The 22,334-nt window shown below is 37.5% G+C and overlaps 1 protein-coding gene across 1 annotated transcript in view; it reads right to left on the bottom strand.

The window, feature by feature from the left end:
- Window positions 1-22,036, bottom strand: part of MRPS9 (mitochondrial ribosomal protein S9) — a 41,709-nt gene extending 19,673 nt beyond the window's left edge. Inside the window, exons 1-5 of the mRNA XM_067704041.1 lie at window positions 21,855-22,036; window positions 18,174-18,353; window positions 10,867-10,929; window positions 10,748-10,778; window positions 799-878 (exon numbers count right to left, since the gene is read on the bottom strand). Coding sequence (XP_067560142.1) covers window positions 799-878; window positions 10,748-10,778; window positions 10,867-10,929; window positions 18,174-18,353; window positions 21,855-21,989 — 489 coding nt within the window. The 5' untranslated portion in view covers window positions 21,990-22,036. The remainder of the gene's footprint in view (window positions 1-798; window positions 879-10,747; window positions 10,779-10,866; window positions 10,930-18,173; window positions 18,354-21,854) is intronic.
- Between the last annotated feature and the right edge of the window lie 298 nt (window positions 22,037-22,334).

Raw genomic sequence — 22,334 nt, forward strand, 5'->3', positions numbered from 1 at the left:
GCGGAGCACAAATACACACCAGCCAGCTCGACAGAGTACACGTGTGCACGCGAGCCAAGCCACCCGAGAGCTGACTGGGGATGGGAAGGCCCAGGGACAATGTCTGTAACTTGTAGAACTCATATATGAATAAAATAAAACGACACCGTGTTCTAAAAATAAAGTGGGTTCTGTTGTTTAAAACTGGGCATCAGCATCCAGCCTCTTGTCATGGTAACTGTAGGGAACTCCCCAGTGCGCGCACACCATCAACCAACTTACGGCTCTGAAAGAAAATAAAACCTGTTCCCAGTACACACAAACGCAGCTGGAAGGCAACAAGTAATAAAATCACTTCCTAGGCCTTTTGAGCCCAAATTCTAGACTCATACACTACACTGACCTATGAAAAGCAAAAATCGTATAGGAGTAACTAAAGGGTAGAGAGAAGGACTTGCCTCTCCCCCAAGGTGAGCGCCCCATCGCCCCGACAGCCCCTTTCCTGATTCAGGTCCCGCCTTGACGCACACCCACGCATTGATACTGAGCTGAGCATCTATTTCCCAATATGACCTCAGTTTGGAAGTAAAAGCATTTTAAGGACAAACCATTCTGACATAAATTCTCTAATGCTTACCTTTAGCAAAAATGAATTAATAAAATATAAAGCCTTTCAACATACTGTCTTGTCTCTGGAAGTCTTATTTTTTGTCCATTATGAAACACACTAGGTAAATTCTGAAGCTGAGGGAAATCTCTGCTATCATTAGTTACTTAGCTTACAGTTCATATTATTTACCATAAATGTAATATACTTACATGCATTAATGAATAATATGACTGTTTGCCAGTATAAAAGAGAAAATGAAATGGGCGGCCATCTTCTCCCCACTGGATTGCTAATAAAAACCAAATGAAAACAAATAAACAAAAATAAAAATATACAGAGATCAAATAGCGTGTATTTAATTGCAATTCATAATTCTGCAATAAGACACATTTTTAATTCTGATTAACTTTTAAAATAACAAAATAGCATTAATATATAGAATTTAGTTTGGCAGGTTTAGCATGTAAATATTTAGGATATTTAATATTTCATACCCATTAATACAAAGCAACGTTTATATTTGATAAAACATTCCTAAATATTTCACCATGAGAATTTCTGTAATGTTTTAAATAAACACACAAAATACCGAAGTCATCTTGCTAGAACAAAAAAATTTATGTTTGGCTGTAAATACAACGCACTCCCATATTCTTAAAAAGCAAAACTGATAAAGTCAATTATGTAATATAGTTAGGAAATTAGAGACAGGAATACTATAAGAAAGAAAAAAACAAAATGGATTTTTCCGTGCCCAGTTATGTTTCAACTCTGTGGTGAGACACCTCCGAGAGTTTGAAACGTTTAAAACAGAAGGGGCCCCACAAAGATGTTTTGTGTAATTCCTTTTGAAAAACAGATGGTCGTTCACATCTAATAAAGCAAACACCAACTCCACGTCCTCTTCCTGTATCTGTACTGAGCTGTTTCTCTGTCAACAATGTGTGAGAACTCCAAACACGAAGGCTACACTCTTCTATTACATGAGTTGTAAACTCTTTTCCCCCAGTCTGTCACTTGCCTTTAAATTTTGTTTGTGGTGTCTTTCATACTCAAAGACGTTTAAAGTGTATGTGTACAGTAGACTCTGCCACTTTTCCTCTATGGCAGTGCTTCTCAACTGTTTTTTCATTATCATTCCTACTAAGGCACCTTTTCAGACACTTTTCTCCCTAATTGCCTGCCTCCCCATGAAATCTTACTACCGCAGATACACTGCATATCCACTGATGTATATACTGTGGCCCTCTGGAGGGCCACAAACATTGTAATAGCTAAGATTTTTTCACCTCCTGTGAACCAATTTACACCCCCTTGGGGGCAATATCACCCCCATTGAGAAAACCTGCTTTAAGACTTTGGGCTTTCTAAAAACTATTTTCCCATATTTGCTTCTGGAATTTTTGTATGTTTTCATGATCAGAAATTTAATCAATCTGAAGTTAATGTCTGTGAGGCAGAAATCCAAACACGCATTATTCTGTCCAACAAAGAGAGTCATTACTCCATTACAGTTTTTTGAATAATACGCTTTTTTCTTTTAAAACATTACCTGTACAATATGTAGGGTATCCTCCTCTTCTGGGGTAACTGGATTACACACTTTAAGTGCATACATTTAAAATGAAGACCGAATTTCATAACAAATGGTGAAAAATGTCTAGATACAGTGCCTGGCTTGAAAAATAAAAACACGTTCTTATTCGCCAATGGCTTACTGATGAATTAAACGATTCTCCCAACACCACTTTCAAAGACTTCATGAAATCTTGTATATTTTCCAGTATTTATAACTCTACTATGCAATTTTCAGTATATTGTGAAAGTAGTCAGAGAGTGATCAAGAAAGACAAATATCATGGTTGCAGATAAGACTCTACTGAAAAGCTTGGAGGGATTTTGGAGTTGGGTCTCATTCCATGTGTGTGAATATGTGTGTACATGATTTTATAATATGCATTTACGTGTGTGTGTGTGTCTGTGTATACGTGTGTGTATATATAATTTCATTCAATCTAAGATGTCACGGATTTTAAGATACTCCATCACGTATCTTATACAAAGACAGAAAGAAAAAAAGCAAATGGTATGCAATATAGTTTACATCAATTGTAAAATGAATCCTGTTTGGTAAAGGTGTTAAAATCTGAAAAATTGTGCCTTAGAATTCACAAAATATGGCAAAAACAAACATATGCTGATAGTGAATAATCTGGTCCACTGGTCTGTCTGTTTGCACCACTACCACCATTTAATTAAAATCAGTTTTTGCTGCATTTTGATACTTGGTAGGGTAACTTCTTTCATTACTCTTATTTCTTTTACAAATTTCTCGCTGCTTCTTGTACATTTACTCTTTCAAAATAAACTTTTAAAGTTTTTTCCAAAAGTCCTATCAGGACTTTGAAATTATATTAAATTTATTAATAATTTTTAAAGTAGCAACTCTGCAATATTATCTTTCCTTACATGAAAGTGAAATCTTTTTTCCAGCTATTCAGATTAACACTTATGATCTTTTAAGTTTTACAATTTTCTATATAAATCCCTTACATGCTTTTGGAGCTTCATTTGCATTTTAGTTTCTGTTGCTCTTGATACTGTCCCCTCAGTTATCTGTAAAATCAACTTTAATTACACAACACACTTTTTTTAAAAAAAAAGACTTTATTTTTAGAGCAGTTTTAGGTTCACAGCAAAACTGAGAGGAAGGTGCAGAGATTTCCCGCATACCTCTACCACCCCCGTTAACAACAGCCCCACCAGACAAACCTGCACTGACACATCATAATCACCCAAAGTCCATAGTTTACATTAGGGCTCACTCCTGTGGGCACTGTATGTGCTTGCAGAGATGTATAATAACATTTATCCACTGCTCTAAAAAGCCTGAGCTCTGCCTATTCCTTCCTCCCTCCCCCACAACCCCTGGCAAGCACTGACCTTTTCACCAGTTCCATAGTTCTGCCTTTTCCAGAATGTCACAGAATTGGGATCATGCAGTGTGTAGCCTTTTCAGGTTGGCTTCCTTCACTTAGTAATATGCATTTAAGTTTCCTCCGTGCCTTTTCAGGGTGTGACAGCACCCTTCTTTTTAGTGCTCAACAATACTCCATTATCCGGATGGACCACAGCTTAATTATCCATTCACCAACTGAAGGACATCTTGGTTACTTTCCTTTTGGCAATTCTGAATAAAGCTGCTATAAACAACTGCGTGCAGGTTTCTGCGTGGACGTAAGTTTTCAACTTACCTGGGTAAATGCCAAGAAGCAAATACCAAACTGCGGGATCATTCGGAAAGAGTAGGTTTCGTTTTGTAAGAAACCAGCCAGCCAGCCCCAGAGCAGCGGTGCCACCCCCCGAGCCCCTATCGGTAAGGAACAGGGGCTCCTGCTGCTCCACACCCACCGGCACTAGTTGTTGCCAGGGTTCTGGATTCTGGCCATTCTAATGGGTGTGTAGTGGTATCTCATTGTTGCTTTAATTTCTATTTCCATGGAGCATCTTTTCAAAGGCTTATTTTTCATCTGCGTATGTTCTCTGGTGATGTGTCTGTTAAAGTCTTTGGCTCATTTTTAAATCGGGTGCTTGTTTTCTTATTGTTGACTTCTAAGAGTTCTTTGTGTATTTTGGATAACAGTCCTTTATCAGATATGTCTTTTCCAAGTATTTTTCTACCATCCTGTGGCTTGTCTTTTCATTTTCTTGACCACATCTTTCACAGAGCAGAAAATTTTAATTTTAATGAAATCCAGCTTATCAACTCTTTCTTTCATGGATCATGACTTTGGTGTTTTATCTAAAAAGCTACGGTGAAACCCAAGCCTTCTAGGTTATTAATTACTGATTCAGTTTCTTTAATAGGTACAGGCCTATTCACATTGTCTACTTGTGTAAGTATCATACTATTCCATAGTATGATTCTCCAACAGTTCATCTAGCTACACTACTGATGAACGTTTAAACTGTTTCTAATTTTTTGCTGACACAGGCTATTCGCAATTTCCAGTCTGATGAGTGATTATGATCTCTTATCCTTAATTGACAGACATTATTTCTGATCTGATATTTTCCAATGTTTACTGGCTACTTTTATTTTCTTCATTTATGAATTACCTTCTTTCCCTTTTGCCCATTTTTCTATGAGGCTGTTTTCCTTGTTAATTTTAACAATAATTTATTCCAGACATTAGACCTCTATTGTGTTTCAAATTTTCTCCAGTATGTTGCTTGTTTTTTAAATTTACTGTCTTTTTTCTTCAGGGAGAAGTTTCACATTTTGAAATAGAAAATTTATTGATTTTTGTCCTCTTTGTTTGTGACTTAAGGGCATAATATTTGTTACTTAAAAATATTGATAGTTGTATGATTATCTTTCAACTGGCCACTTTATCTGATTCCATTCTAGAGTTTCAATCTCTTAATTCCAAAATCATAACGTACTTTTAAGTCATGACCCAACTCTGTCATCTTCTGGATACAATCTATTTTTTAATATTCCATTAAGTGGATTAAGAAATAGGAGATTTCTGTCCACAGAAATGCAGAAGCATGTTTCCACCAATTTTTCTTTAAGGTTGCCACAAATTTAAAACAGAAAATGAGAATAATCCAAATGTACCGCTGATGAAAATTCATCCTCACCAAAACCAATGGCAGAACAGAAGGAAACTGAAATACAACACTCCAAACTGAATTAAATATCCTCAAACAACCATTTGGAGTTTTTGGAGAACACTCTGAATCAAAAGTTCAAAACTAAGAACAAATGGACAAAAGCTCAAAGAAATGAAACAACTTGATTAAATTCAGGGGAGAAAGAGAAAAAGTTGGAAGAATCAGAAATGTAGACTAACTTATAAGTAACCAAAAAAAGAACAGCCTAAAAACATAATAAAGGACATTTAAAAATAAAGTAGGGAAACAACCAAAAAAATGAAAATGACATAAAGAAGTTAAGAGTCAGAGAGATGGTGATTGACTTGGAAGACAATCAAGGAAGGAATAACATTTATATAATTGGAGTCCCAAGGAACAAAAACAAACAGTGGAACAGAACTAATATTCATAACTTAAAAAAAACTATTTCTGGATGTAAAGACTTGAACCTACCTATTTAAAGAGCTCATTGTCACCACTGTAATCTAACCCTCAACAATCAACTTGATGCCATATTTTCATAAAGCTACTAGATAGGTTTAGATTAAGAATCCTCAGGATCACCAGGGGGAAAGATAACCAGACTAGCACGAAACTTCTCAAAAACTACAAACAAGGCAAGGCAACGATGGAGCAGCATTTTCAAGAAACTCAAGAAAAGAAAGTATGAACCAAAGATTTTCCCCTTCTAGCCAAGCTGTCCTTCAAGTATCAAGGTTATAAAAGAACAATTTTAAAAACATAAGAACTCAGGGAATTTGTATCTATGAGCCCTTTTTGAAGAATCTACTAGAAAATGAACTCCATTCAACCAAGAGATGACCAGGGAGACCTTAGCAGAAGGAGTTATGGACAGCATTTAATAAGCTAATTGTAGACTTAAAACTAAAACAAAGACGAGCAAGAAGTGCACAGAAGAAAATGTTAAAAAACCACAAGTATGTATGCGTGTATGTAGGTATATATTTGTATAGTTGAAATTCAATGTTTTTAAAATAGTTCTTGTCCACCAAAATACATAAAGGCAGAGAAAGATCACAATTTGTTTGTAACCGAGGAGACCATCACGTTACTGAGGTCATCAGTACACTCCATGCCACACTGATTTCTTTGTGTGGATATGGCCACCATGCTGTCATCAGCTGGCAGGAGGCTCACAGGATCTCTCCATGACTAGCATTTCAGCTTCACCTATACTCTGGCATGTTTTTATAAAAGAGTATCATTTTAACTAATTTCAGAACAATTCAGTTTGAATGTTTCCTGTATTCAGATATCCAAATAATGATATTCTACTGTAATGCTTATATAGTTTTTAGTTTTGTATTTTCTAAGCGGGCACTCATAACACCTGTGCATATTAAGTGATTTATTCCTAATTTCTTGCCTTTTTTAATCATACTGGTTAAGACTTTCAAAATAAAAATGAGTACCAGAGGCAAGTGTAGGCATACTTGTCTTATTCCTGAACTTAATGTAAAGGAATCCAATGATATGTTTTTTAATCTGATGTGTTTCTGTTTCTCATGATACTCTTTCTCAAACTAAGAAAATTTCTTTCTATTTCTAGTTTAAGAGTTTTTAACCAAAAAATAAATGCTGAATTTTGTTAAATAACTTTTTATTCATCTTCGGAAATATTTTTTCCCCGACTCAGTTAACACAGAAGACTACATTAATAAATTCCTAATGTTAAACCACCCTTGTATTCCTGGGGTGTGGGGGGGGAGAGATCCTATTCTCTATAATGCTGTATTTGGTTTGCTATCATTTAATTTAGTAAGAATACAGTGTAGGTTTCTTTAAGGTGAGCTTAGAAGTTTATGTTATCCTTTTTCTGCTCTGCAGCAGTTCACATAACATAAAAGTTAGAAACTTTTTCAAGGTATGACAGACCTCACCAACAAAACTTTCTGGGCTGTGTGCCTCTTTGGTTAGGTCTTTGATTACCTTTGACTTCTCCAGCTTTTAGTCTAACTAGCATTTCCTAATTAAGACAATTTTGGGAACGCTGTTTTTCTTTAAACTGTGTGAGTGGGGTTTGAGCTACACTCTGGATCCACAACTGCCTGGGCCCACCTACGTCCGCTGCCTCGGCCACTTCCCAGCTATGTGCCCTGGGTAAGTTTACCCAACACATCTGAAAAATGGGGAAAACAATATTATAGACTTATGAAAACTGCTGGGAAGATTATGAGTTAATGCATGCAAAGCACTGAGAACTGTGCCTGGCCTGCTCTTAAGTTTTAATAAATACTAGTTACTATATTATTTAGGATATTTTTCAGATTAATAAGAATCAAGTTACCCATAACAATCGTACACTTTTAAATATCCTCTGAATATTATTATGTAAAATTATTAACGTTGTCCTCTTATGTTTTCTCTCTTTTTCCATTAACCAGACTTGCTAGAATTTGATCAATTCCACTGGCTTTTTCAAAGAGTTAGTTGGTTTTATTGTCCTACCCCTTCTTTTAAAAATCTTTACTTCATTCAGCCATTTCATTCTTTTTCTGCCTTTTTTTTTTTTTTTTTTTTTTCAGTACGCAGGCCTCTCACTGTTGTGGCCTCTCCCGTTGCGGAGCACAGGCTCCGGACGCGCAGGCTCAGCGGCCATGGCTCACAGGCCCAGCCGCTCTGCGGCATGTGGGATCTTCCCGGACCGGGGCACGAACCCACATCCCCTGCATCGGCAGGCGGACTCTCAACCACTGCGCCACCAGGGAAGCCCTTTTCTGCCTTCTTGAACTGAATACTGAACAGTTCATTTATTTCTAGTCTTTCTTAATAACTAATAAATATATGTTTGCCTCTGCATAAAACACTGTCCGTATCCCATAGGGCTTAATATGAACTGTCATATACTTCTAAATAGTCTAAAATCTCAATTTTGATTTCTCTTTAACCCGAAAGTTTTATGGTTCTACAATTTTAATTCAGAATATCTAATCTACAAAATTTCTATAATTTGTTAGGTTTTCTCTACAACCTATTACATCATATTCTATTAATATTCCATTGGCATCCGCATAGAAAATGTATTCTTTGTACTTGTATCTGTAACTATAAAATCATGCTGTGTTATTCAAATTCTTTACAGCCTTAGTTAACAGCTTTTGCTTTAAACATTTCAACGCTAAACGCTTGGTGCAAAAAGGTTCATGGTCGTCAAATCCACTTAATGGATATTAGGTTTTATCGATATAGATTAACATTCTTGTCTCACTGAACCATTCCCGAACCTCCCTGAATTCCATTCTGTCTGGCATTAGGTGCTACTCCTTGCTTCTGTCATCAACCGGGTACATATCTTTGTTTTTCCCAATATTTTTATCACTTACTTTAAAAAGTAGAGCAGCTTTTTTATGTTAACTCAATCTGGAAGCTTCCATCTTTTAATATGGGAAGTGGCAGCACATTACAAGTGCCATAATCTATTCAAATCTAAAGTTCACTGATTTTTTTAACATAAAAAATCAATTTGTCCTATTTACAAAGTACAGCAAAATTGGTAGGTAGATGGCAAAAAGTACTCTGCTGATTCTAAAGGCCTACTGTTTAAACACAGTTAAATATACTTCACTGAACTGTAAGAAAATCCTATCAACACTGACATATTTCCAAAATAACACACAGGCATTTTGCAGGGGCACACGGACATTTCAGTTTTTACATTCCAGCTGATAGTAGTAACAACTTTCTAATATTCAGAAGCTGGTATGATCTGAAAGAAAGAACCAGTCTCAGAGGGGCAGATATACAAGAACAGATGCAACTAGCAGAGATATACAGAACAAAGAGAGGAAGAGACATAAGTGAGGAGACTGAGAGGTTGAAAAATGGGGGGAAAAAAAGTAATTTTTTTTCCCACTAAAATAAGGGGAAAAAAATCACTATCATTACAAACATTTACAGAAAAGTCACTAAGTGTAAGTTACTGTGCCTTGTGCATAGTTTTATTTCTAGAAAACTGAACTGCATCTTTAAATTTGATGTGTACTTTTAATATAGCCTTCATCTATTATCTTCCCAGAAGCTATTAATTGAATTGATGTCATAGTTTATTATCAACCACATCTAAGAATTCAGAAAATACAAAAGACAGAATATTTATTAAAAGATTCAAAATACTTATAACAAGATTCAAAATAAAAATTATCATGTAAAGAGAAGAAGAGAAAAATGACAGAATGCCTAGCTTTGAACAAAGGTGACTCAGCAAAAACCAATGCAAAACAAATACATTTTTAATAAAAATATCTGCTCTCTCACCAATCTCTATTTATCAGCTCTGCAACACCCTAATGCTGCCTGTAAACTGAGCATCTGTGGCCAGCAAGTGACCCTCCAATGTATCCACACATTTTCGCTGTTGAGTTACACACCTACTAAGAGTCAACTGTGTTTATTCCCAAAACCTGTTTATTAGAATTGTACTTATTTCTGTAATTACATGAATCAAGTATTTCATAACAGATGAAACATGGGTGGAAAAAGAAAAGACAGTTGATGCTTCTATCAAAACGAAGTTGAATGCTTTAGAAAGATTCAAAGGCAAGTTACTAAAAAAAAAAGTCTGTTCAACTTCTGTGTAGTCAGGGGAAAATTGGTAGAAATATAAAAATATTCTGCACTCAGATTCCTTAGGAAGTTTAAGTTCTTCACTCCACTGTAAGGAAATCAAAACTAAAAACCTCTGATGATGTATCTCAAGGGCAGAGGCACGCAAAAGAAATGAGGAAGAACAGATACATCCTCAAAGAAAAACCCTCTAGGGCTATAGCAAAAGACTGATGAATATAAATTTATATTTGGGTGTTTTAAAGAAATGATTTCTGGCTTTAATACTTTTTAAAGTAACTGACAATGCCCCCCCCGCAAACTTATCCAAGAAGCTTCTAATGTAAATTAGAAAATAGTAAATATGTTATTTTCTGGTGACCTTAAAGCTTGTCCTACGTTTTCAAGATTTTAGTTTACACATTTAAAAGGTAAAGAGAAAAATCTTAAAAGAAACCAGAGAAAACAGGGGGCCAGCTAAGAATGTTGGCTAACTGCTCATCAGGAACAATGCAAGGCAAGAGACAACAGAGTCACATCAATAAAGTAATAAAAGTCAAAAAAGAGGGGAGGGAATCTATATTCAGTGAAAATATGCTTACAAATTGAAGAAAATTTTTAAATTTTCATATTAAAAAAAGTTGAATTTGTCTCCAGCAGATCGGTACCCAGCTCTTCTTCAAAAAGGCATATTAGAATGTAAATAAACTGACATTAGTATAGGCATAAACTCTAACCTGATCTAATTTTAATATTATTTAATTAAAAAGAAACAGTTTGTAAACTCCATTCATTATTAGTTATAAAGTACTCCTGACTTATTTCACGACTACCATGACATAGGAGGGCATCTCCATAACACCTGAGTGGCTGCTGATATATAACACAGCACTGTAGGAAAGAAAGAACTGTTTTATACTTGAACAAACTTACCTCTTTGTTTGGGAAAAATCTCTTCAGGATGCTGTAAAATAAATTAAAAATGCATTAGGTAATTGCTGTAAGATATAAACCTAAGTGAAATTTGTGAAAATATTAATGAAGATAACTACCTTCATTACTGGCCGGGCTCGCTTCTCAAACAAACCACTGGGAAAAAGGTAAGCAATCGCTCTCTGAAAATACACACAAAGGTTAATTAACAATTGTTATAAAAACAAGTTCACGTTATGACTAATAGTAACTGAGTGCTTACCATGTGCCAGATATCGAACCAAGAGTTTCACATACATTATCTCACCTTGTAATCTTCTAAATGGGATAATAAAATTACCACATATACATTCCCCAAAAGAAAAAAATTTGTAACTGTTACACTAGATCTGTCTGCTCCCAGACAGAAATTTATTAGACTATGGCATGGTTTACCTGAATCCAAAACAAAAAAAGTACTGATAAAAAAAAAAGAATGTAAACTAAAGAAAAAAATTAATCCAAGTAAGTCACCGAATAAAGTAATTCTCATTTGTAAACATGTTGTTTACATCTTTGGATTTTCACCAGAATACTGGTAATTCAAGTGTTCCCTAAAATGAAGGCAAAGTATTTAACTATATTCTTAGGCTTATGTCAAAGTATAAAAGGATTGCAAACTCAATCCAGGAGAAGGAAGCACTGGGTCAGGAATGCAATCTCTATTAATTAGGTATCCCAGCTGGGCAGTGGGTCTGCAGCTGTTAACTTGATCAATGACTTACCTAAATGTCATCTCTACTGATTCGCTTATAAATTACCAGCAAGTGAGACTAATGTACAGGTGCTAATTTATTTAAACTGTTCTCTACAGTTCTACACAGCTTTATAAACTGCATCTGGCACCTAATGTTAGCTGTCAGTTGTACTTAGACATGCCTGTCCTAACGACTCTGTTCATTAGAAGTGAGCACAAATTATGAAATATTGTGAAAAATGATACATCAAATGGAATGGGCACAGCAAATCAATTAGAGAAACTTCACACAGCATATTCACACTCTGGAGAACAAAACATTCAGGTTTCGGAAGGAGGTCTATAATACCAATTAAAAAGTGATTGGTAGGGCTTCCCTGGTGGCGCAGTGGTTGGGAGTCCGCCTGCTGATGCAGTGGACGCGGGTTCGTGCCCTGGTCCGGGAGGATCCCACATGCCGCGGAGCAGCTGGGCCCGTGAACCATGGCCGCTGAGCCTGCACATCCGGAGCCTGTGCTCTGCAACAGGACAGGCCACAACGGTGAGAGGCCCGCGTACCGCAAAAAAAAAAAAAAAAAGTAATTGGTAGACTTCAGCAGTATTATATATCAATTTGCTGGCTTTTCTCCTGAAATTCTAGAGTAATGCAGAACTTAACTTTTAATTCCCAAATAAAGACATTAGTAAATGCAAGTGCAATTCTGTATCCATAATATTTAATATAACCGAAATGTCTCCAACTTAAAATTTATAAGCTTAATTCAAAAAGGAAAATGCAAATATCAGTGGTCCTCAACCTTTCTGTGTTTACAGCATGATTCTGAGAAAAAGAATTTTGATGGTACACGTGAGAGGATGAAAAGGGTGAGCAACACTACACAGATCGTCTACTCCAGCACAGCGGTGTGTGACAACGCCTATGGAATTCCAAGGCCCTGACCACTGGCCAGTCTTGAGCCTTTGGTCAAGATTTGAGGAAAACATTTCTGCCCACCTCTGTTACACACTATGGGGCTATTTCTTACAGTTCCCATACACACAGACTCTTCTTTTGACCAAACTATAACTGCTTTACACTGAATTACAAACTCCGTTCAGCTCAATGTTCATGGGACAGACTCCTCCATGGAGTAACATACACTGTCTCAGACAAGAGTCCTTTTCACACACTGATCAACATCTGGAAATCACCTGGGAAAGATTTATGGCACAGGAGTTGAGAAACACGGCATTAAGATCTATTTTCAAAATATTTAGCATGCATCTGAGTACTTTCAGCAAGACACCAAACACACATACACTACACTGCTTGTCAGAGGGACCTGTTTGTCCTCCGATCAGATCTTCTGGGGGTTACCAGCAGCACCAGTGATTCACAGAGAAAGAGCAGCAGGGGGTTCCTTTCTTTTCAATGTAACTTAAGAAATTAGGCAAAAATTAAACTATTTTGAAATGGAGAAAATCTATACCTAATTTCTTTTTAGTTAATTTGCTATTTCACCAACTAAAAAGGATATTTTTTCATATAAATTTAATGCCATCAATGAGCATTAAACATTTTGCAAAACAAAATTTCTAGCAGATACACAACGCTGTAGCTTTAATAAAAAAACCTTCTAAATAATGTACCTTTAAATATCCGCAGTGACAAGCAGAATTATTTTTATCCGTAAAGTTTACCTGTCATATTTCTTTTTCTTTCACTAATCCACAACAGTACTCTTGTTTAAAGGCTTATTAAATTAAGGGTGCACTAGCATAAAAGATTACCCAGGTGTAATTTTCACACATAAGTTGTATACGCTTCACTCAGTGAGGCCAGAGGCCATATTTCTATTCAAGCTCAACCTTCTGGAATAAAGTTGTAAACCTAGAAATCAATGGAAAAGGCCTATGAAGAGCTGAAGTAGCTACTATAAACTCATGATTTCCTCACGCTGAGTCCAGTGGCTCCTAGTTTTAATCCACATGCCTAACAACCTTAGCTATGCCAGAAGGCCAGCAGGCAAAGGGAGCGGCAAGAGGCAAAGACAGACACCTTGATAGGGAAGGAGACGGCAGAGCCAGGCCACTCAGTACGGCGACAAACACACTACGGGGCTCCGCAGTTTAACAACCACTCTCAACAGGAACATCCTGAGGTTAAGTTATACTCTCTATATTCTACTAAGTAAGGCTGGGGAGACTGCAATTTATTTTAGAAAATGCTACCAAAAAATTTAATCTTTGAAAGTGTGGAAAAAACAGACTTTGGATACAGGAACGCCGTGTACAGCTTTGACTTCCTCAACAATAAATACCTACTCTGTAGGTTTTTATGAAGATTAAACGTGCGAATGTATATCAGGCTCCCAGACAGCATCTTGCACATACATACGAGGTTTTCAGTAAGTGGTGGTATTTTTCTTTTCAAATAACAATTAAAAATAAGTTTCTCTCATCTAGGAAATTCCCTTTTGTAGACTATCTAATTTCCTGATCATATTATTAAGAGACAAATTACAATACCTAGTTTTAATTTATATAGTAAAAGTCAACATATTATAAAAAGCATTCACGATATCTAAATACGTAATAGCAACCATAATGTTCTTCTGAAGATTATCTGGAAGCTTAAAATATTTTCCTGATTTTGGATATCAAATTATTTATTTTTGTCTTTAGAAATAACCAAGCATTCTGTCAGTATGGAAATGTTAAAGAGGACTTAGCTACACTGTCTCTCTTTCGGGTTATATACACAGCCAAACCTGTTACAAAAATAATAGTTTCAAATAAATAAATGAAAACAGGAACTATAAAATGATAAATTCCCATATATTTTCAGTGCTTTGGAAACAGTGGCTGTCATCGTCCTCTTTTGCTTTTACGTCTACTCAGATGTCAAAGAAGGTCCTCTTAATTTAATAAAATGCCAGAAGAAGTAATTGACATAAAACGTGAGACTGAGTGAAGCACATCAATCATTTGTAGCAAAGTCGAGCACAGCAGAACCAAGTGGCCCACGTCAAGGAAAAGGGATCCCACTTCCACAGGGCTTTCAGACATGAGCGAGGTGAGACCACACACCACCCTGCAGTACGATACAAACTCTGGCTGAAGTGGCTCCTGATAAATCAATGTTCCCAAGAGAACTGCAGATTCTCCTCCCCAACATTCTGTCTCATGGAAGACTTGTATGACCAAGGCAATCAGAAAACTAGTGACTGATTCAAGTCATGGTAGATTTTATTTATTACAATAAAATCTGCCATAAGAACAATAACATAATGCATTAATCTCACGCTCCTTAGTTATATCCTGAGGTAGGCGCGCAGGTATTATTATTTTAGAGATGAGGAAACCTAGTGACCGTGCTGTGACCTGTCAGACGTTACAATGCGAGTTAGTGATGCTGCGAGGACTCTCCTAATGCCAGGTTCTGCATCTTTCTACAACGTCACTTCAACTACAACAAATTTATCTTTTAAAAGAATGTTAATTTAACCACAAAGTTCTACATGTTCTGCATCTACATTCCTCACAAGAAATCCAGCTTCATTTTAAAACATTTTACATGTTTTAAAGAAGTGATTGGACTTTTTTCATAACAATTCATGATTTCATTACTTTATTGTCTAAATCTAAGGAAGATTTTTATTATGTTCTATTAGCACAATGACACAAAATAACATCAACTTACTTTCACTACACACACACACACACACACACACACACACACACACACAGAGTTTTAAAGAAAAGCTGCCACCCCTCACATTTACTGTGTGATGTTAAACATACCTTCTCTGGAAACAACTCAATATTTTAAGAAGCAGAACTAAAAATATTGTTTCTACCTGACTGAATGACAGAATCTTTTAGATTTCTCTAAATAATACAAAAAGGATCCTTTAGATGAAGACACCAATGTCTGTCTGTTTTAAACCCCTTAGAGAAAAAAATTTTTAAGTATTTTAATATATGAAAAAAACTGTTTTAGATCTTCAATATTTTTGCCTAAATGCATTTCACAGATGATTGCAGCAATCACTATTTTAGCAATTGGTTAGTAGCAAGGAAAAACCAGTTTCTAAAATTCATATAATAACGAATGGTTTAATCTGAATACAATGGCACTTAATTTACCTACGTGAAAATTATACAGCAAGCCTAGACTTTTAACTAGGTAATTGAATTAAATTACAGGTCATGTCTACTCTGTAAAAATTAAAACTGTTTTCATGAGGATTTAACATCTCAAACTAGCATTCTGATTCAACAGCCAAACAATGAACTCACACCACTCTAAACAACATAATTCATACGTAATGCTTATGTCGTGAAAATGCTCATCCCTTCAGATAGATTTACAAAACTGCTGAATGACTCTGTCTCCCTCACTGAGCTAAATATACCCCATGTACACCTGAAAAGGTAGTGAAGAGATGCTCCAAAATGCCTTGGTGGTCAAGTCAGTCAGGTAGTGGGTCCTCTCCCCGAGAGCAGCTACTCAGGGACACACAGGCCACAAGGAGAGAGGGGAGGGCCATTTTTAAAGGCAGACAGTAATTATCGAAACTCAAAACCAGAAATACACACACAAATCCCAGGCCCAGAGGCCTTCACTGATGAATTCAACCAAACATTTAAAGAAGAATTAATACCAATTCTTCACGAACAATTCCAAAAATAAAAGAGAATTTCCCAACTCATTCTGTGAGACCAGTATTACCCTGATATCAAAATCCCAGACATTACAAGAAAAGAAAAATACAGATAAGTATTAATTAGATGCAAAAATCCTCAGCAAAACACTAGCAAACCAATTCCAGAAACATGTAAGAAAGATGACCCACCCTGACAAAGTGGGATTTATTCCAGGAACACAAGGTTGGTTTAACATCTAAGTCAATTGATGCAAAAAATAATAAATAAATAACCCATATCCTTTAAAATATAGTTAAAATCTCTGATTCTTGTGAGTCTTAACTGACATCTAACACTTTGTTTAAAAGGGTTGGCTGGGGCTTCCCTGGTGGCACAGTGGTTGGGAGTCCGCCTGCTGATGCAGGGGACACGGGTTCGTGCCCCGGTCCGGGAAGATCACACATGCCGCGGAGCAGCTAGACCCATGAGCCATGGCCGCTGAGCCTGCGCGTCCGGAGCCTGTGCTCCGCAACGGGAGAGGCCACAACGGTGAGAGGCCCGCACACCGCAAAAAAAAAAAAAAAAAAAAAAAAGGGGGTTGGCTGTTAAGAAGTAATGTTTCATTGAATAATGTTAAAAAAAAAAAAAATCTTCATTTGCTTCCATGATTCCCAGAACAAATTACAGGTAAAACAAGTTTGTCCTTTATGATTGACTTTGTGATTTGTTATGTCATAAACTTTTTTGGGGTTTGTATTTGTCTCCTTAGTCCTAAGAACAACGTGGAGATCGTCATCCCTATTTTAATTTAGTAAATAAATAAAGAAAAAAAAGATAAAGTAGATAAAGAAAATGAAAAAAAAAATCAAGTAATGTGATATACCACACCAATAAAAGATATCATCTCAGTAAAAGCAAAAAAAAAAAAAAAAAAAAAAAAGTTGACAATATCCAAAACCCCTTTATGATAATAATGCTCAGCAAACTAGGTATGGAAAGGAATCTCCAGTACCTGATAAAGAGCATCTATAAAAACCCATAGCTAACATCATTCCCGATGGTGAAAGACGAAGGCTTTTCCCTAAGATCAGGAACAAGGTGAGAATGTCCACTCACTATTTCTATTCAGCTTTGCTGGAGGTCCTAGCCAGGGCAATTAGGCAAGAAAAAGAAATAAAAGGCATTCAGATTGGAAAGAAAGAACTAAAACTATTTCTATTTGTCAGTGGCAACATTTTATATGTAGAAAATCCTAAGAAATCCACCAAAAAACTACAAAACAATTCTATTTACAATAGAATAACTTCAAAAAGCAATTAATGCTCAGAAATAAACTTAAAAGAAATGCCAAACAAACTCTGAAAACTGGAAAACATCACAATAAGAAATTAAAGAAGATCTAAATAAACAGAAGGACATCCCATGATCACAGATCAGAAGACTTAAGATGGCAATACTCCCAAAATTTATCTAGAGATTCAACATAATCCCTATCAAAATCCTAGCTGGCTCGCTGAAGAAACTGATTAGCTCATTCTAAAATTCATATGGAAATTCAAAGGGCAGAGAACAGACAAAATGACCTTGAAAAAGAAGAACAAAGTAAGAGTACTAGCACTAGGTGGAACGGGAACAGAATTTTAGCCCTACTCTCAAATCACTCAGAACATGCCCTCACTTTGAAAATTCAAATATATAGTTAGGTTGATAAAAACTCTGGGCTTGGGTTTACTTATGGGATTTTTCCTATAAACTTACTTTTATCATTTTGTAAGAAAGCTGAGTTTAAGACTACATAACAGAATAAATGTTTCTAAGTTGTGTATAAACATTCATTGTGGCTCCTGTGACCTGGAATCAAGGAAAAGTATCCATTTCTGGTTAAAATCTAAACCTCACTATACTTTATAATACTTCAAATACAGAGTAGCAACTCTCTGAAACCACAGTTCCAACTTGCAAAATAGTAGAGTGGCATTTTTCCTTATTCTGACAGTCTGACAGCTTTCGGTATTTAAAACTCTACAACAGTTACTTTTCCAACAGAGTAACTGTACTTACATCAATATCCTCTTGGGTAAAAGTTTCTGGATCTTCTCCCATCATGTTGGCTAAGTGTCTCTTTCCTATGTTGAATTCTTCAATCTGCTTTTTAATAAAATCCACTGTGTAAGTTTCACGTCTTAAGACTGCAACATTTTTCCTTGTTGTTACAACTGTGGTGTGTCTTAACCTTAATATCTAGGAGAAAATACAAATGGAAAGAAAAGATTTTAAATTAAACAATGATCTTACAGGCCACTGTCTCTAAATAAAACGAGACATTCAGATAACTCTCTTTTTATTATGGTACTCAACTGGCAGGAGTCTGGAGACAAGGTAAAGGCTTGTTAAGACAACTGTTCCCTGCTAGAAAGCTTGCTTTTAAAAGCTTCTGCTTACAAAGTTGAAACTACTAGCATTTCAACACATTACAAATAATAATAAAAAAAATAACTGTGAGTGATATGCTACCTCCGTGTCTGCTACAAACATCCACATTTGATACCGACTGGTCAATGTCGGCTGCTGTGATATTTGACACACAACGAATGAAGAGTAAAACGCCACTCCCTTAAAAAGAATTTAAAAAAAAGAATTCATGGGTAACCTTTGTATCACACCATGACTGTCAAACTGCTTATAATAAAGCCAAAACTACTTTCATTTGTGACAGTTTAAAAAAAAAAAATTCAAGTATCTTCACATAGCCATACACTTTCTAATCCTGTCCCACCGCTCTCTCACCAATTATTATACCAATTATAATTGCTATAACCAATTATTTGTTGTTGCCAGAATCCACTGACTCTGTACATCTCTGTCCCTTGTGGACCTATTACATGTTCCTAGAACAGAATACCTCTCTTTTCTCACATAACTCCTAACTGACTCTCCCAACACCTCCTCTGAGAAGCTGCCCACCACTCTACCCATCACAACTCATTTGTATTAGGCACTGCACTTCTGTGCTTTTCTGTATTTACTTTGTAAATCTCACAGTACACTGTGTGTAGATCCTTGATATTCATGGGTTTAAAACCAGAAAAATCTGGCCATTCCCAAGTAATATTCCCTCCTCCACCCCAAATTTGGGACACTCAGATATCTGCACTTGTACTGAGCCATTAACATGAAACGTGTATGCCACAATTCTGGTATGCAGGAGAAAACCTGGAGAGCTTCCCAACTGAGTAGCCAGGAGCCACAGCTTAACAGAACTTGTTTCTTTTTCCTTTTGCATCAGTGTCAAACATTTTTGACTGTGACCCACAGTAATAGCTACTGATTATATCACCCCCAGGACACACATATATATACATAAACAAAAGGCAAAAATACCCTGTATAAGATGGACTTTGATTATTATAATTATTCTATTCTCTCCACTCCCTTCTTTAACCTCTTATGAGATTTCATAACTAATGGGTTATGACCCAAACTAAACAAAAACAGGTGTAGTGTTTCAGCAACTCATAAAGTGATTAAAAACTTTGTTGTTTTATGAAACATGGCCCCTAAAAGAAATATAATGATTAATATTGGAGACGGAAGTGAAGAAATGCTAATATTTAAGACAGATAAGCTCTGGGCCAGGAAAAAAGCTTTATAAATGTCTTTAGCCATATAGAAGGAACCATTAAGGGTCTGATGGGGTCAGTTAAGTCTTTCAGTTGTATCTAAGCTGTACTGCATGTGCTAACACGTGTGCTGTGGAGGTATTCAGGAACTTGGGGATTCAGCATCTCAGGACCATCCCTTGAGAGTGCTAAGGGTGGACACCATCTAGGGATTGGCTGACTTCAATGATTTGTTTACTTCGCAGTGCCTGGCTCAAGTGAACTGCTCAGTAAACACCTGCCATAGGGGTGGGAAAAAAGAAAAGCTTTATTTATTTCAGGAGTGGTCAGGGAGGTGAAATTAAAGCAACAAAGGAAAATCATTTTTCACCCACCTTACTGAAAAAAATAATAATACCTAATGCACGTGGAAAGAAGGGCATGCTTTTACGTCAACCATGGGCTGTGAATTGCTACAGCCTTTCTGGAGAACTATGTGGAAACATCTATTAAATGTCTACTGACATTTGCAGCAATCACCTCACAACTGGGACTCTCTCCTACAGAAATAAAAGCATCAGATACAAGATATTTGATGTAGTAAGAATTACACCAGGATGTTTACTGAACACTTTATTAGTGGGAAGAAAAAGGAAACAAAGCAAATGCCCATCAACTGTTAAATTAACTTTGATACATTCATACCACAGAATATTATGCAGATTTCTGCTATATGTGTTAAGTTAAAGAAGCAAAAAGTAGAACAGGATCCCTCTTTTGAAAGTATGCATATGAATGCATGTCTATGATTAAAAGAACATCGAGAAAGACACAGAAGGATACAGACGTTCAAAGGTTTGGGAGTTCCAGGGATGGAGCAGAAGTTAACAACTCTCTGTCACCTCCCCCACTTTGTGTCAACAATAAGGACATTCTGTATGCTACAGTCCCTTTTATAGGAAATTATGCGTCTACAGAAAGGATACACTCAAAAGAGATGCATGAGAAAAATAAAAACTTCCAACCTATTTTCCAGCTAAAAAATAATAAAAACAAATGTTTGATGGATAAGTGGATGGATTGGTTGACCTGAGTTAAAACATAAAAGAAAGAAGATTTTTAAAAAAGGTGGCACTCCTTTTTCAACAGTTTTTGATCACAGTACTTGACTTCTTTACAGTGTCTGGTACTGTCAGGCACTCTCCCTCCTTGGAACACTCTCCTGTTTTCTATGCCTCCACACTGCCTGGGTTTTCCCCTACTTCTTTGGCAGGTCATTCTCAATCTCTTGGGTGGCTCTTCTTCCTCTGCTGTTTGTCCTTCAGGGTCCGATCCCTCTGCTTATTCCTCATTCACTACAACCTCCCCTAGATGATCTAATTCATTTCCAAGACCTCAATTACCATCTACAAGGTAACAGAGGACGTGTAAATCAGCTTTCTTCTTTAACTTGTTTATCTATGGGTTTACTGGAAACCTACACTGGGACATCCCAAATATAACTATTTAATAAACACAATTATATCCAAAACTAAGCTCGTTTCCTTCCCTCTCAAATCTCGTTCCTCCTACTCAGATCCCATGTCAGTAAATCGCATCATCATCCAATCAGCTGTGAAGCTAGAATCCCGGCTTCCCACTGCCCTCAGGATTAAATTTAATTTAGAAGTTGTGATCTCCATCTATCAGAGACAAAGTACCGTGAAAATTAAGAAAACCAAAACTGCACAGATGCAAGACACTTTAAAACTGTCACTCTCTCTCCTCTCCACTGTGCGACTTTCTGCATTCAGTCTTCGGGTCCCTGCAGGGGTCCAGTTCTCATCCACCTCCGCCCTCTGGACCGCGGGGCTCGTGGGCAGGTCGGGACCCATCACCCACCCGGGCGGCGGGTCAAGGCAGGAGTCGCTCTAGTTCCGTCTCAGGTAACTTCCCCCTCACTGTACCCTGAGAAAACCAGCAACAACGTCCAGGGTGGGAACCAGAAGGCAATCCCACTCCTCTCTCTACCTCAGACCGCTGCTGAGCACCTAAGACCCCAGGGCCCCGTCTGAGGGCGTGGAGACGCCAGAGGACCGCGACGGAGCCGGCTCCACATCCGCGTGCTCCAGGGACCAGCACTCCCACCTCTCTCAGGCCTTACCTGGCATCCGGGACTTCTCTGCAGCTTAGCAGCCGCGGCTTTCCACAGGCCCTGTCCGCGAGCAAAGCTAACCCTACCCCCAAGAAAGAGCCCGTATGAAGCAGCTGCGCCGCAGGTCACACGTAGAGCCGCCATGTTGGCTGCGGGCGGCTCCGGCAGTAGGACGAAAAGGCGGGGCTTGCGCACTGCGCAGGCGCTGATGGGCTCCGGGTTCTCGAGGCTGCCGGGAAGAGGCGCTGGAGCAGGGGGCGTGTCCCGCGGCCAGAGGCGGCTCGTCGCTGATTGGGTGCGGGAGCCCGAGGGGCGTGTCCGACCCCGGTCCGGGGCAGGTGTTGACCGTGCGAAAGGTAGTGGGTCTGCATCCTGGCCTCGCGCATCTTCTGCGCGTCTTGTAGTCGGTCGCTACCCGAGTCTCCTTGGAACGACTGCCACGTGGCTGTCTCGCCAGCCCTTCCGCCCCACGTCCAGCCTGCCCTAGCG

Source organism: Pseudorca crassidens, chromosome 14 (assembly GCF_039906515.1).
Source record: "Pseudorca crassidens isolate mPseCra1 chromosome 14, mPseCra1.hap1, whole genome shotgun sequence".
In the NCBI taxonomy this organism is placed as follows: domain Eukaryota; kingdom Metazoa; phylum Chordata; class Mammalia; order Artiodactyla; family Delphinidae; genus Pseudorca; species Pseudorca crassidens.